This window comes from Littorina saxatilis, linkage group LG1 (assembly GCF_037325665.1).
Source record: "Littorina saxatilis isolate snail1 linkage group LG1, US_GU_Lsax_2.0, whole genome shotgun sequence".
Classification (NCBI taxonomy): domain Eukaryota; kingdom Metazoa; phylum Mollusca; class Gastropoda; order Littorinimorpha; family Littorinidae; genus Littorina; species Littorina saxatilis.
The window spans coordinates 42,019,991-42,035,860 of NC_090245.1; the positions used below are offsets into that span (position 1 = coordinate 42,019,991).

General features: G+C 43.5%; 1 protein-coding gene across 1 annotated transcript; it reads left to right on the forward strand.

Moving 5' to 3' along the window:
• Positions 1 to 1,693: 1,693 nt before the first annotated feature.
• LOC138974747 (P2X purinoceptor 7-like) lies at positions 1,694 to 3,819 on the forward strand. Its single transcript, XM_070347503.1, has 3 exons — positions 1,694 to 2,107; positions 2,574 to 2,789; positions 3,660 to 3,819. Exons 1-3 carry the CDS (start codon positions 1,905 to 1,907, stop codon positions 3,817 to 3,819), a joined length of 579 nt encoding a protein of 192 aa, XP_070203604.1. The 5' UTR covers positions 1,694 to 1,904.
• The last annotated feature ends 12,051 nt before the right edge of the window (positions 3,820 to 15,870 follow it).

A 15,870-nucleotide genomic window follows, 5' to 3' on the forward strand; every position in this document is an offset into this window, starting at 1 on the left:
ACGCGTGCGAAAAATTTCAAAGGTATCTTACAGGGTTACCGGAATTCAAGCTGATTACAGATCACAGACCTTTGGTTCCGCTGATTAACAAAAAGGATCTCACAGACACTCCTTTGCGGTGTCAGCGTATGTTGATGCGACTGATGCGTCACAACGTTGTCGCGGAATATGAACCAGGGAAAAATCTGGTTGTCGCCGATGCTCTGTCCAGATCTCCACTGGCAGAGACAGAGAGTCCAGAACAGAACACACTTGAAACAGATGTTCAAGTACATGTAGACGCGGTTCGCGCATCGTGGTCGGTCTCAGATGAAAAGCTAGAAGCTCTCAGAAAAGCAACACAAGAAGATGTTACGCTTCAAACAGCGTTAGAGTACACGCGATCGGGCTGGCCGCAATACAAAGAAGACGTGAAACTTGCGGCTCGTGAGTTTTACAGTGTCAAAGATGAACTGAGCGATCATGATGGATTACTAGTCAGAGGGTCAAGGATAGTAATCCCATTCTCCCACAGAAAAGATATTCTGGGTAAAATTCATGACGGGCATCAGGGCATCCAAAAATGCAGAGAAATGGCAAACCAGTGTGTTTGGTGGTCAGGCATGGGTCAGGAAATCAAGGAAATGGTGGGGAGGTGTAGACATTGCTTAGAAAGCAAACCAACACAGCGAAAGGAACCTTTGATTACTTCAAAGTTACCTGAGTACCCATTTCAGAAAGTAGGGGTAGATCTACTAGCATTCAGGGGAGAGAACTACCTGTCATACGTAGACTACTACTCTCGCTTCATTGAGATTGAGCAGTTGTCCAGGGAAACAGCAGAAGAAGTGATCGGCAAGCTGAAAGACTTGTTCTCCAGACACGGGGTTCCAGAAATTGTGGTGTCGGACAATGGTACCCAATTCACGTCAGAAAAGTTTCAAGACTTCAGACACTCGTGGGGCTTCACGCACGTGACAAGCAGTCCACGGTATCCCCAGAGCAATGGTGAGGCGGAACGATCTGTGCAGACGTCCAAAACAATCTTGAAACAAAGCGATGTTGCCTTAGCCTTGCTATCCTACAGGGCTACCCCAATCCCATCACTTGGTGCAAGCCCAGCCGAGTTGGCGTTTGGGCGACAGCTTAGAACTCGTCTCCCAAGTCTCCCCAAATCCCTCATTCCCCAAACACCTGTGGCGAAGGATTTCAAAGAACGGGACAGACAAGCAAAGCAGCAACAAAAAGAGAACTATGACCGTAGACATGGTGTCCAGTCTCTTCCCACCCTCGAGCCGGGTGAGACTGTCAAAATAAAGATCGACGGCGAAGACGGATGGCGACAGTCCGGACGTGTAGTTGAGCAGTGTGCCACTAGATCGTACGTGGTTCAAACACCGACAGGTAGACTGAGACGAAACAGACGACACCTTCGTCGGGCCCCAACAGGCGATGAGGTGCAGATTCGAGATGAAACTGTTCCAAAATTTCCTGCGGCAGGTGATTCTGGCGGCGCAGAGACTGTTGAACTTGAACTGCCAGATCCTCCAGATGTTGAAACTTCTCCTGTTCGTACCAGGAGTGGCAGGGAAGTCAAACTTCCACTACGGTTTCAGTGAAAACATTTGTTTCCATACTACGCGAAAGAGTCAGTGTAGTCACTTCTAGTCACATTCACTTTGGTGTGAAGTCGTGGTGCTTTTGTTTAAAGGTCAACCACATTGCTCGGTCAAAAAAATTCTGCTGAGAGAACATTACTAAATAGTACCAGATGCAAAATATTGGCAAGCAAAGTCCTTTGGTTTAATAGATATCGATCAATGAAAGTGGGTTTTCATACCTGCAATTAAGGGTAAGGGAAGTAAGAATCTAAAACGCAGCCATGGCTGATCTCCCCTCGCAGTGACGTCAGCAGCTGTATTGGCATGGCAGACCATGAAGAAAACAGTGAAACAAGCAGCGTTTCATCACTGGAACTATCGTGCTACAGTAGTGATTTTGAGGTTTTGAATGAACACGATCTTCAACCATACCAGTTTGAACCTGAGCTGTCCGATGCTGAGGTTGAGGAAACACCCGACAGAGACGATTTTAGCGAGTCTCTCGATCGTTTGATGTCCACCAACTGGTAAGAAACTACCACTGATTCAGTGATTGTGAGACTCTTCCTCGTATATATTCCTATTATAGAATCGATTCTGGTAGAGCTTGTTTTGCAGTCAGTAATTTGTAAAGTTTGTGCGATGTCTTCTTTTACCCTTGATGCAATTCATGCATGCCAGAAAGTGATGCGCATTCCTGATTATAATTTTAGTCAAAACATCATCCTACTGAGTAGTCAGTATGCCCACTCAATCATTGCTAGTAGCAGTCCCCAAAACTAAAACTAGCCAAATCAGTACACGTATGAATATACCAATGTTCCAATGGAATAACAATTTATTATGGTTTTGTCTAGACATAATGGTCACTACCATTGGTTGTGAATTTGTCCATTTCAGTTGTTTTACTGCCTTAGTAGATCAATTTTTTTGTGTGAGTTTGTAGACTGCAGAGAATTTGAACTAAACTTGTATCAAATTTTGTGTGTGCAGGTGTCAGTGCGCAAACTGTGCAGGCATGGGCTCAATCCGAGAATGCCGCTGTTGTCAAGAAATTCCAGAAATGGAATCACTGACAGTAAGCACAGGGGTGGGCTGCATCACTGACCACCCTGGCTTCAGATCAGTGTGCTTGGACCACTATGTCTTGGAGACATGCTATCACTGGTACAACCAGCAGTATGGGAGGGCTATACAGGATGCTAATGAGTAAGTTATTTTTTTTTTAGAATTGTAATCATGATACTATAAATAGGTTTATGTCATAGATGTGCAAAAACAAATAACAATAAAATAAAAAAAATGAAAATTAATTGTCAGATATTCATTTTTATTTCAAGACAATTCATTTATTCGCATGTGCTAATTCTGAGCAAAGCAATATGGGGAATGTTTTCAAGTATCCTGATTGTGCACTTTGTGTACTGTGGACTGGGTGGCCGAGTGGTAACGCACTTGCGCTCGGAAGCGAGAGGTTGCGAGTTCAACCCTGGGTCAGGGCGTTAGCAATTTTCTCCCCCCTTTCCTAACCTAGGTGGTGGGTGCTAGTCTTTCGGATGAGACGAAACGCCGAGGTCCCTTCGTGTACACTACATTGGGGTGTGCACGTTAAAGATCCCACCATTGACAAAAGGGTCTTGTGTGTGGCGAACGTTATATGTCTTTCGGATGAGATGAAAAACCGAGGTCCCTTTGTGTACACTACATTGGGGTGTGCACGTTAAAGATCCCACGATTGACAAAAGGGTCTTTCCTGGCAAAATTGTATCGGCATAGATAAAAATGTCCACCAAAATACCCGTGTGACTTGGAATAATAGGCCGTGAAAAGTAGGATATGCGCCGAAATGGCTGCGATCTGCTGGCCGATGTGAATGCGTGATGTATTGTGTACAAAAAATTCCATCTCACACGGCATAAATAAATCCCTGCGCCTTGAATATGTGCGCGATATAAATTGCATAAAAATTTTTTACAGATCCCTGCGCTTAGAACTGTACCCACGGAATACGCGCGATATAAGCCTCATATTGATTGATTGATACTGTCATTAATACTGTATGCTTGTTTTTCTTTCCAGGCGGTATCGGTATGTAGCTTACCGCATGCTTGTGCGGTGGGTCTGGAAATGGCTGGGGAGAGACATCAGGGTCACCTTACCAGCTTGTGCGGTTGCAAGAATTAGAGAACAGTTTTCTAGTGCAGATGGGCAGTACGTGGGTTATAGGGACCCAGAGTAATATTACTATATATGACAGCATCAGCCCATTTTTGCATCCTTATGTGTTCCAATTTTATTGATATTACATTGTCATTGTGATTCAATATTATTATTACACTGACGAGAAAATAAATATGATTATTACATTGACGAGAAAACTATTTTGATGTGTGTTTGTTGTTGGTTCAGCTTGTGCCACACATTGATTTGAAAAAGTGTGTTTATTTATTTATATTTAAGATACAGAAGTGCAACAGTAAAATCATGTAGTTTGTAACATGCATAGTGTAGGTGGTATATTTTTGTGTGCAAGGAGCATGGGGGTGGGTGGGGAGTGTTCACAGCTTTTTATGATTTTCAAATGTGTATACGAATTTAACTAATAAAAACAAGTTAATACTGCCATTGTCACATCCACCTTTGTTTTTGTGTCACCATGAGATAGCGAAAGCGGTCAGATATACCTCAAAGTCATTGAAACAAGTAGTTATAAGTTATCACTTGCAGAGTCAGGTCTGCTCTTTTTTAAACTGTTTTGTCAACATAACAACAAATTCTACGGTACACAACTTACTTTTCCAATAAACTCAACAACTTACTCTTTTCTCCAAGTTAAATTTACTTTCCATCCTGTCTCAAGTAAACAATAACCAACACATAAACATTCACAGGCACATTCACCCATCCTCTCAGATAACGAAAAGCACAATCATTAGTCCACAAAGCTATGTGTAGCTGACAGTTAATTTACCACTGAAAGTCAGTTCTTGTAAAGACTTGCTCAAAGTACACACACATTGAGCATTCAAGTATTGATCATAGTATGTCACAAATTTGACATTATTCGAGCACACACACACTTGGCCAAATAATGCACACCTGAATGTATTTATTTAAAACGAAAATACTAATTTACCAACAAAATAAATAAATTTAAAAAATATAATGATAATGCGACAAATAGAACACAAACACAGCTCGGTAGCGGGACGGGTCAAGCTGACACTGACCGTACCAGTGAGCACTGCCAGCCGTGTTGTTTACAAACCCAAACCACGGACCTACATTCTACGTAGAATGTAGGTCCGTGCCCAAACACAGGGCGATAGCTGGACGGGTCAAGCTGACACTGACCGCTATTTATGTGAAAACACGCACCGCGCTTCATCTGTGTGTTTCGCGTGTGACATCCCCGATGGATGGTTGGGACTGAACCAGGCTTTAGAGTCCTTATTGTTTTAATTCCGAAACTTCTCATCAATGCCTCACGTGGAGGGTAGCAGTCACCTTCGAAATGTTCATGGCAAATCGCAGACGACGAAGTCGGTGTCCCACACTTTGGGCCAAAGTTTACTCTTCTCTTGCACGAAACGTACCCACCTATCACGGACTGGGTTTTTTTTCGGGAAGCGGTGCAAGGTGTAGCCATCGGCTTGTTTATTTGTGCATCGCCCGACCGCACAATATAGGCCATTGGAAGTTTTTCTTCGTTTTGGTTCAGAACTAACACTATCCGAGATATGCGCCGCCATTGTTGACTACATACGCTGACGTCACGAGGCAAATGATCACGTGGGCGCGGTTTTCACAGGTGCAAAAGGTTATCCGAAGTAGATTTTATTCAATATAAAAAACAAGAAGCATTTTTCGGAAAAAAGATTTTCGGCATGCGACTTCACTTAGTATGTAGATATTTTGTGCAAAGTTTCATTTTTCAATGTGGATGACCTTTAAGTTTTAAGTCAGAGACACTGATGAAAGACTCAGTGCCCTGGTTGAGTCATTGTGTAGTTAAGTGTGTAAAAGGAACTTGCTTACATAACAAGAAATACTTTTAATTCCTGTCGTTAGAAATGTTAAACTTAATTAAAGTAAAAATATTCAACTTAAAAAGAAAAGTGTCCATTTAAAGAAAGGGGGATGTCATGGTATCATACATGGCTCGCCGAGACTACAATACGTTTGTGCTATTCACGTGTCACGTGTTTCCGCCCAGCACTTTCTGGGAGCTAGCACATGGCGGCTAGAAGACATGTTAGAATCCTGATGAGTTGAAATTAAAGTTCTATACTTGAACGGACCCGTTTCAGTATTTATGAGTGCATGGACAGCATGACATCATGACAATCATAGTTGCGGCTCGTATCGTGATGTTTTGGGGTGTGTTTTTGGGTGTGTGTGTGGTTCTTTTTTGGTTGCTTTGTCTGGGGGTTTTCTGCTTTTACCACTACTACTTTGTCTTCTTCTTCTTCTACGTCTACTTCTTCTACTTCTTGCTCTTCCTCCTCCTCCTCATTCCTCTAAGGACCACTCAAAGGACCGACCAAAGTTGGTCGGTATTAACAGGTGGTCGTTTTGGAAAGATGAATTAAATAGAGAAAAACAGTGTACAGTGATCCTTTAGGTGGTCGTAAGGGGGAGATGGTCGGTTATCGAGAAATGGTCGCCAGGGCAGGTTAAACAGTACATAAACTGGTTCTCTCTCTCTCTCTCTCTCTCTCTCTCTCTCTCTCTCTCTCTCTCTCTCTCTCTCTCTCTCTCTCTCTCTCTCTCTCTCTCTCTCTCTCTCTCTCTGTCTGTAGAGATATAAATCCTCAAAAACGGATTCTACCGCTCATGCTACCATAGGTATGTTATGTCTGCTGCTCTCGACAAGGGGAAGTCGATGGTGATAAAACGAAAATGACTGTAGCGTCATCCACCAAGTGGTTTCTGGCTCACGTAAGTGTAGCCTATGCGATGCTAACTTTTGTCTGTCTGTGCGTGCGTGCGTGCGTGCGTATGTATGTATGTATGTCTGTGGTAGAAACTTTAACATTTGACTGAACACCGAAATACTAATTTTACCTGGTTATTATCCAAGCAACAGCTTCAAAATATTGAAGCAATGATCAACATTTCGTCGGCACGTATGTAGTTAAAGTGTGTATCCAAAGAAAACGGGTGGTGGGGGGTTTTGGGGGGATAAAAACAGGTGACTGGTTTGTGTCGTGTGTGGTATGTAGACCAGGTCAGGGGTCAAGGTTAGGTCAGATCGCGTGAAGGATTGTGGTATAGATACAGTTATCACCGAGCTGCAGTTCGCCGATTCGGAGAAGACGATTTCACATTGTTCGGTTTTGTAGCTCCAGAAAAATACCAAATAAAGAAGATACCAAAGGAGATTTCCTACAGGTTAATCTGCACAGCGTGTTTCCAGTGTCTGCGCGAGGAAGCGCTGTCGAAAGCGCATTGTCGATCTGGCCATCTGGCAGTCGTGTCCCCGTAAGTAGGCTACAGACAGACAGAATGATCTAGATTTAGTGTCTCGCACTCTTGCACCGTGTCACCTATGATTACTGTCAGTGTGTATGTGTGACGGAGTGATTGAGTTTGTGTTACTGTTTGTCGATTTCTTACGTGAGCCTTGAAGGCTTCGCCTCTTGTTTTTCTTATTCCTAGAAGGCGACGACAAAGCTGTTAAAATAGAATGCTGACTAGGAGTGCCTTAATTAATGCATTGGTTTGTATCGCACGGGGACGAAGAATAGTTTCGGAAGATTCGTGAATAGTTTCGGAAGATTTGTGAATAATGTATAAGTCGTTGTTCAGAGTGTACAAGCAGGTTGGGTTTGTCAAAGAAAATGTTTCAATTTTAATGTAACATTTTGAATGGACAATACAGTGTTGTTATTGTTACATGTATTATTGTCGATTGTTATTGTATATTTCTGTTTACAGAGAAGCCCGTGGTATAGTATATTGTGCTCTACTCTTCCTTCATTCTGTCTTTTGTCTGTTTATATGCTCGTTCGTTCATATGCTTGTTCGTGCATTCGTTCGTTTCTTCGTTCCTTCGTGGGTTTTTTAATTTTCTTATATAATTATGGGTTCCTTTGTTTGTTTCTTTATACTCTTGTTTTCTCGTTGGTTTGCTTTCTTGCTCTTTTACTTGTTAGCTTCCTTGCTGTTTTCTTCGATTGCACTTCAAGTTTCCTCGAATTCTGCAAAAGAGTTGTGCAGAGTTCTGAGAGCAGCACCGACACTGATGGTTGGACACCCGGTAGCTCAGTTGGTAGAGCACTGGACTTGTGATCGAAAGGTCGCAGGTTCGAATTCGGGCCGGGACGGACACGGGTCAACTTTATGTGCAGACCCAGAGACGGAAGCCATGTCCCACCCCCGTGTCATCACAATGGCACGTAAAAGACCTTGGTCATTCTGCCATAAGTGCAGGTGGCTGAATATACCTAAACACGCAGACACTTGGGTAGCGCGACTCCGTTGCTGCTAGCTTTCCACTGGGAGGAAGCGACCCGAATTTCCCAGCGATGGGACAATAAAGTAATGAAATGAAAAATGACACCAACCGTTATTCAAAAGCTTAACCACCAGCGTGTTACGCAACACATTTCAGAGGACAAACGCTCAATCCTGTTTGTCAAAAAGCAACGGTGACTTACCAGCTGTATATGATAACTACGCTGATAAAATTTAAAAACATTATCAAGTTACGAAAGTTATCCATCATTATATTTGATGTTGACCTGGTTGTGAGTGCACCTTGTGTCACAAAGTCAGTGCAACAGATGTTGAAATTCTGACTCTTTTCAAACGGAAATACCTGAAATTATTTGAAGGAACAGATGCTTTGGGAAATTAACATGTGCGAAGTTTACCTTACAGGACAACATTTCGGTATGCAGCTTCCCCATCTTTCATTGCCCCTCTCTCTCTTTCTCTCTCTCTTTCTCTGTCTCTGTCTCTTTCTCTCTTTCTCTCTCTCTCTCTCTCTCTCTCTCTCTCTCTCTCTCTCTCTATCTCTCTCTCTTGCACACACACACACACACACACACACACATATACACACACACACACACATCATACACATATACACACATTCACCAGAATCTCTCCTACATCCAACCCCACCCTACCCCCTCGTCTTCCCAACCCCTACCCCTGTACAAACATACTTGTAGGCCTAACCACACCTGTACAGTCAACCTGTGTATGCTACATCACCCCACCTGTTCATTCATCCCACAGAAATACCTTGACAGAAGCAGTCGCAGCATCAAACCCACAGCTGTGGGACCCAACAAAAGAACATTCCTGACGCACAATTATCACCTTCAAGTCACCTACCCCCAACGACAGAATCAGGAGGGGAGACAAAAGATAAAAAGAGGGAGGGGGAGGGAGGGGGAAAGAGGGGGATAGAGGGTGGAGGGGTTAGCAATCGCATTTTCTGAGCACTCCCTGCCTTTCACCCTGGACGTTAATAATGTTCATATGGCCAAATTACAATGAGCTTTTCACCAACGCTAGTTGGTTCAGAGTCGCTCAGAAGTTGCCAGGTCAAGTCGACGAAAAGTCTGCCTCTATTTCACTCCCGACGATTTAGCCTCGACGAGTTAGTCTCGACGATTTAGCCCCGATTTTGTTTTGATTTAGCAGCGACGCGAAAACTCAATTGAGCGAGGCTCCACTTTGGCAGCGACTCTTCCTCGATTCTCAAGAGGTTAAAGCCTCTCATTAATTGGGCGAAGTCGAATTAGAGTGACCGTGGTTGCTGTTCACATGGGCAGCAATGTTCAACCAACTTTGTTCTGTAAAAAATCGCTCGAAATTTGGTTGCAAGTTGGTTGTAAATCGGCTATGTAAACAGCGCTTTAACTGAAGAAGGGGGAGTTCTTTCCAAAGCTCAGAAGTTTTGAACGAGAAAGGAGGGGAGGGGAGGGGAGTGAAATAGAGGGAGGCTGGGGAGGGATGAGGTTGGAGGGGCGATCTCCAAATCCCAGGTAACAGCACAAAGCCGCACATTCCTCCAAGATGACGGACAAAAGAGTGTCAGCGTCGAAAGAGCGCCGCACACGATGCGAGCACTGACATTGTTCAGCTGCTTGTTAACACTCGTTCAATCGTTGTCGTGATTTTGTCGAGTCAACCTACGAACAACCGGGAGAATGCCCTTGGTTTAAACAGAATTTTATTCAAAATACATGACATGAAACAATTGACAAAAATGCAGCTAGGACACGAACTCAAGCAAACGCTTATTTGACGTGACCATAACAATGCTAATTTACACAAGTTTTCATGATGGTGGACAACACAATTATCAACCAGAAGAACAAAATGTAGGAGGGGGGTATGGGGAACTTATTCAAAACAGGAGGATCTACAGAGAAAAAAGAAAAGAAAGAAAAAGAAAAAGAAAAAGAGTTTTAAAAAAATTAAAAACTAATAAAAAATTAAAAAATAAAATAAGGTGAGAATGCCCTTTATGGTTTTTACCGTGAGGGCGTACAACAACACTTCTCTTCGTCGAGTCAACCCTACAACTATAGAAGAGTATTGAGGAGTGGGAAGACTTTTAAAAGACATAATTATTTCTTTCCGCGTAAGCGATCATATTTCCAAAAACAGATCTGTTTAGGACAAGGAGTACTGTATCAGATAGAGAGCTCCTTGGTTTAGGACTTTACAACAGCATTATGCTCCCATGGGGTCGCCTTCACGCGGCGGGAGTGTTTCCACAGAGCTACCCCACCCCTTTACTTCTCTTCTTTTGTCTTATTTCTGCCTTACCAGTCCTTTCACCTATATTTCCTTCCAAGAAAACTCTCCCTACTATTCCCTGCAGATTTCCAATTCTTTTCTTGTTGTCTTATTTCTATCTGACTGGATCCATCACCTTTATTTCACTTACCAAAAGTCTTCTTTTCCACATCCTTATTTCTCTGCACCCCGCATGTCGTAAGAGGCGACTAACGGATTATGTTTCTCCTTTTACCCTTGTTTAGTGGTTCTTGTATAGAATATAGTCAATGTTTGTAAAGATTTTAGTCAAGCAGTATGTAAGAAATGTTTAGTCCTTTGTACTGGAAACTTGCATTCTCCCAGTAAGGTCATATATTGTACTACGTTGCAGGCCCCTGGAGCAATTTTTTGATTGGTGCTTTTGTGAACAAGAAACACTTGACAAGTGGCTATATCCCATCTCCCCCCTTTCCCTCGTCGCGATATAACCTTCGTGGTTGAAAACGACGTTAAACACCAAATAAAGAAAGAAAGAAACAGCATCCTTCAACTTAAACACATACCAAAAATCCACAGCCAGGCTGTTTCCTGTGCGTATTGGGAACATGCTGTTGAATTCATTTTGTTCGTGACAACGGTGTCAGTGTGTGCAATAGACACCGACATTGTCTTTCGGATGAGACGAAAAACCGAGGTCCCTTCGTGTACACTACATTGGGGTGTGCACGTTAAAGATCCCACGATTGACAAAAGGGTCTTTCCTGGCAAAATTGTATAGGCATAGATAAAAATGTCCACCAAAATACCCGTGTGACTTGGAATAATAGGCCGTGAAAAGTAGGATTTGCGCCGAAATGGCTGCGATCTGCTGGCCGATGTGAATGCGTAATGTGTTGTGTAAAAAAAAATTCCATCTCACACGGCATCAATAAATCCCTGCGCCTTGAATATGTGCGCAATATAAATTGCATAAAATAAATTAAAAAAATAAAAAATAAATCACTGCGCTTAGAACTGTACCCACGGAATACGCGCGATATAAGCCTCATATTGATTGATTGATTGATTGATTGATTGATATTGATTGATTGATTGATTGATTGATTGATTGATTGATATTGCTTATTTGATTTGGTTATGAACACAGAAACTGTCAAAGCCAAACAAAACCTTGCGAGGAAGGGGAGAGATTGAGGGAAAGAGGGGTTGAAAGAGAGAGAGAGAGGGCGGGAAGGAGAGGGAGGGAGGGAGGAAGGGAGGGAGGGAGGAAGGTGAGAGAGAAAGAATCGCAGAATTAGATGCTACAGTGGAACCCTCCTTTTAAGATTTCCAAAAAGGTCTTTCAAAGGAGGCAGTCTCAAAACGGGGGTAAATTTTCAGAAGTTATGAAGAGAAAATCTGAGAAAACAAGGTCGTTCCAAAGTATTGTTGTCGTTTCATTTTCATTTTTTCATTTTCATTACTTTATTGTCCCATCGCTGGGAAATTCGGGTCGCTTCCTCCCAGTGGAAAGCTAGCAGCAACGGAGTCGCGCTACCCAAGTGTCTGCGTGTTTAGGTGTATTCAGCCACCTGCACTTATGGCAGAATGACCAAGGTATTTTACGTGCCATTGTGATGACACGGGGGTGGGACATGGCTTCCGTCTCTGGGTCTGCACATAAAGTTGACCCGTGTCCGTCCCGGCCCGAATTCGAACCTGCGACCTTCCGATCACAAGTCCAGTGCTCTACTAACTGAGCTACCGGGCCCCACAAGTCCGTCGCCGTCGACGTCACAGTTTGTTGTTCCTGTGTCCCGCGTTTTTCCCGCTGAGTGTGATATATATAACTGAATTATTTTTCACTTCAAACTCAGATCGAAGTTTGAAAACAAATATACAGAGTAGACACACCTTTTCCTCGCTTTTCTTTCTTTTTTTCTTTTTTATCTTCTTTAGTATTTTTCCCGACGCAAGAACGTGACACCTCTTTTTGGCAATTAGAGTTCGCCGCATCCAAAAATCACTTTCACTCGAGGTGTGGTTTTCGATTCCCTGTATCAATATGTCATCATTTCACAATTTGACGACCGCTATTTTGGGCAACGGCGGAATCGAGTTTTGCCTCGGAGTCGCGGGGGTTAATCTCTCGGCCAAAGAAAGTGCACTCAGACAGACACGCTGGATGCGACTGTGTCAATGGAGCGCCCATCTTTTATCATCTTCGCCTGTCAAGTGAAAGGGATGAAATTAAAAATCTGGAGAGAGTTCGTGTGAGGGAGATAGCAACTTAAGAGTGTATGGGTACGATACAGTGGAACCCCCCTTTTAAGACCTTTTTTGGTGTGGAGAAAACGAGGTCCTAAAAGAGAGAGGGAGTTTTGAAATGTAGGAAAATTGACACAATGTTATCAGCGGCTTCCTGGAAACTAAGGTCATTTCTTCTTCTTCTTCTTCTGCGTTCGTGGGCTGAAACACCCACGTACACTCGTGTGGGTTTTTTTGCACGAGTGGAATTTTACGTGTATGACCGTTTTTTACCCCGCCATTTAGGCAGCCATACGCCGTTTTCGGAGGAAGCATGCTGGGTATTTTCGTGTTTCTATAACCCACCGAACTCTGACATGGATTACAGGATCTTTTTCGTGCGCACTTGGTCTTGTGCTTGCGTGTACACATGGGGGTGTTCGGACACCGAGGAGAGTCTGCACACAAAGTTGACTCTGAGAAATAAATCTCTCGCCGAACGTGGGGACGAACTCACGCTGACAGCGGCCAACTGGATACAAATCCAGCGCGCTACCGACTGAGCTACATCCCCGCCCTAGAGGGAGTTTTGAAATGGAGGAAAATTGACACAATGTTATCAGCGGCTTCGTGGAAACTAAGGTCATAAAAGGGGTGTGGTTTAAAACTCATTGTCTCCCATGTTCGGATATATCCGTACCCACTCATATGGTTCTATCTGACCAGGTACGGATATATCCGCTCAGACTGTTAGCTTCAGTCGGCTTCCTGTAACGTCCATCTAACGCCTGCATTCCGGCGTGTTGATACATATTTACCACACAGTTATATTATTATTATATTATTATTACTACAATTTTGAGTGACCTGCTGCAGCACAGCTGGTCTCGACTATAAAAAAAAAAGAGTCAACATAGGTGGGGTAGGAAGTGTTAAAACACGGGAGGTCTCAAAGGGGGTTCCACTGTAGCTATGCTCCGTGTTTTTAATTTGTTTGGCCAGTTATGAATTAAAAAGTTTGTGGCTGGGATGCCGGGACTGAAAACGCTGTCTGTCACACTTCTGTCAGGTTAAAGTGATGAGAAACCAAGATTGCTGCGGGGTTGGATGTTAATTCGTCTGTAATTTTGTTTTGTTTTCGTTGCTTGTTTTGTTACGTTGTACATGTGGTTTTTTTTAGCCTGGGTCCGTATCGACTTTCTGCTCTTGTTTCCTTGTTTGTTTGTCTATATGTCTTTTCTCTGTCTATCTATCTGTCTGCATGTCTCTCTCTCTCTCTCTCTCTCTCTCTCTCTCTCTCTCTCTCTCTCTCTCTCTCTCTCTCTCTCTCTCTCTCTCTCTCTCTCTATGGTCCCCCCCACCTCTCACTCTCCCATTTTCTTGCATTGTTCTGTTTCCTTCTAGATTTCAAGATTCCTTTCTTTCCCTCAATCTTGCCTACTTCTGGTAGCATTCTTGTTTTATCTTACTTGTCACACGATTGAATTGAACATTCCAAGTTGAAATCGTTGAGCAGGGCTCCCCCAAAGTATGCGTCCCTCACGTCGTATTCGCACTGGACGCAATGAATACGTATACTCACGGAATAAAATAACTTAACATGTTTTAAAATTTAATATCTCAAAATCGGAAAAAGTTGCAGGAGAGCGGGGTGGTACGATCATAGAACCATCAATTCCTGAGAAGAGGAAAAAAACCGGAATGTTCTCGGTTGCTCAGTTTTTTCACAATTGGTCCTCAAAGACGCATGGTGTCATTTTGGAGTTTACTAGACTGACGCCTAAGCTTGCCGACGCTGCCGACAGCCAGTGCACGCTGTGTGCTGTAAACAGGTAGGCCTGCACTCTTTGACTCTCGGGGCACGTCTACCCGTACTTGAAACCTGCAAAAGGTCTGCTGCTGATCCACGAATATTGCATGAAAGTAATGCCTTTGGTTTGTCCGTTTGTTTGTGAGTGAGAACAACTCACTAAAATGTTTCTTTCTCTTTGCCCAAAACTGTCCACTCTGTCTTTCTCTTTCACCATGCCACGAACGTGTGTGAACGATAGACTCGTCGCAATAGGGATGTTGAGAGGAGGGATGACTTATACTGATGTTGCTAGGAGATTCGGAGTGACCAGGCAATCAGTGCACGCACAGCGCTGTCAAACACACAGTGCTAAGTTTGTAAACTCCAAAATGACACCATGCGTCTTTGAGCTCAAATTACAAAAAAACGGAACAAGCCAGACTATTCCGGTTTTTTGCCCATAATGAGCAATTGAACAAGCTTTACGTTGGTACAAAAATCACTCCTGTAACTTTTTTCCGATTTTGAGATATTAAATTTTAAACAATGTTAAGTTATTTTATTCCGTGAGTATACTATGTAGAAATTCATGGAGCGGGTCCCGGGACGCACAAAATCTGAAGTGAGCGGGTCCCGGGACGCATCAAATACCCGTTATCATGCGTACCATCGGTACTGGTTTCAGAAAACGCTCTGCCAGATCCGTACCGATGCAAGTTTAGGGAGATAATCTTACCCGTATGACCATAATGGTTTTGTAAAGGGCTTGAATTTCAAAAAGTCTGCATCACTTTGACATGAGCGCTCCAGGGGGTATGTTTTGGAGAGGAATACGCCTTCCTCTTCTTCTTCTTCGTCTTCGTTCATGGGCTGAAACTCCCACGTTCACTCATGTGTTTGCACGAGTGGATTTGTATGTGTATGACCGTTTGTACCCCGCCATTCAGGCATCATACGCCGATTTCGAGGGAAGCATGCTGGGTATTTTCGTGTTTCTATAACCCACCGAACTCTGACATGAATTTACAGGATCTTTTCCGTGCGCACTTGGTCTTGTGCGTGCGTGTACACACGAAAGGATATTAGGCACTAGCAGGTCTGCACATAAGTTGACCAGGGAGATCGGAAAAATCTCCACCCTTAACCCATCCGGCCGGCCACAGGCCGGGTATTTGAACTCACGACCTTTCGATAAGGAGACCGATGTCTTATCCACTAGGCCACTGCGCCCGTCTTCCAAAAGCAAGTATGTGAACCTCCTCGTCTTTGGACCCTCTAAAGTTCCACTGAGGGGGGTCCTTGAACCCCCTCGAGTCAAAATTAAAGTTGGGGGTCCAGAGACCTTCCAGGTTGAGCGTCTGTCGGGAGCCCTGATGAAGTGCTGATTAAGTCTACAGGTAACCCCAGGAGCCTCAAGCCGGCGAGTCTCATCTTTGAGTGGGTGGTTGAAAAGGATAAATCCGTTCTGAATTGTACGTGTTTAATTTGAGGATCAGACTTTTAAATCCACAGTGATTTTCCGCATCA

Bases quoted from the DNA above. Each gene is read 5' to 3' on its own strand.
- LOC138974747 (XM_070347503.1), top strand. From the start codon at position 1,905: ATGGCAGACCATGAAGAAAACAGTGAAACAAGCAGCGTTTCATCACTG. The intron at 2,108-2,573 runs GTAAGAAACTAC...TTGTGTGTGCAG, and splicing joins CGTTTGATGTCCACCAACTG to GTGTCAGTGCGCAAACTGTG. The intron at 2,790-3,659 runs GTAAGTTATTTT...TTTTCTTTCCAG, and splicing joins GCTATACAGGATGCTAATGA to GCGGTATCGGTATGTAGCTT.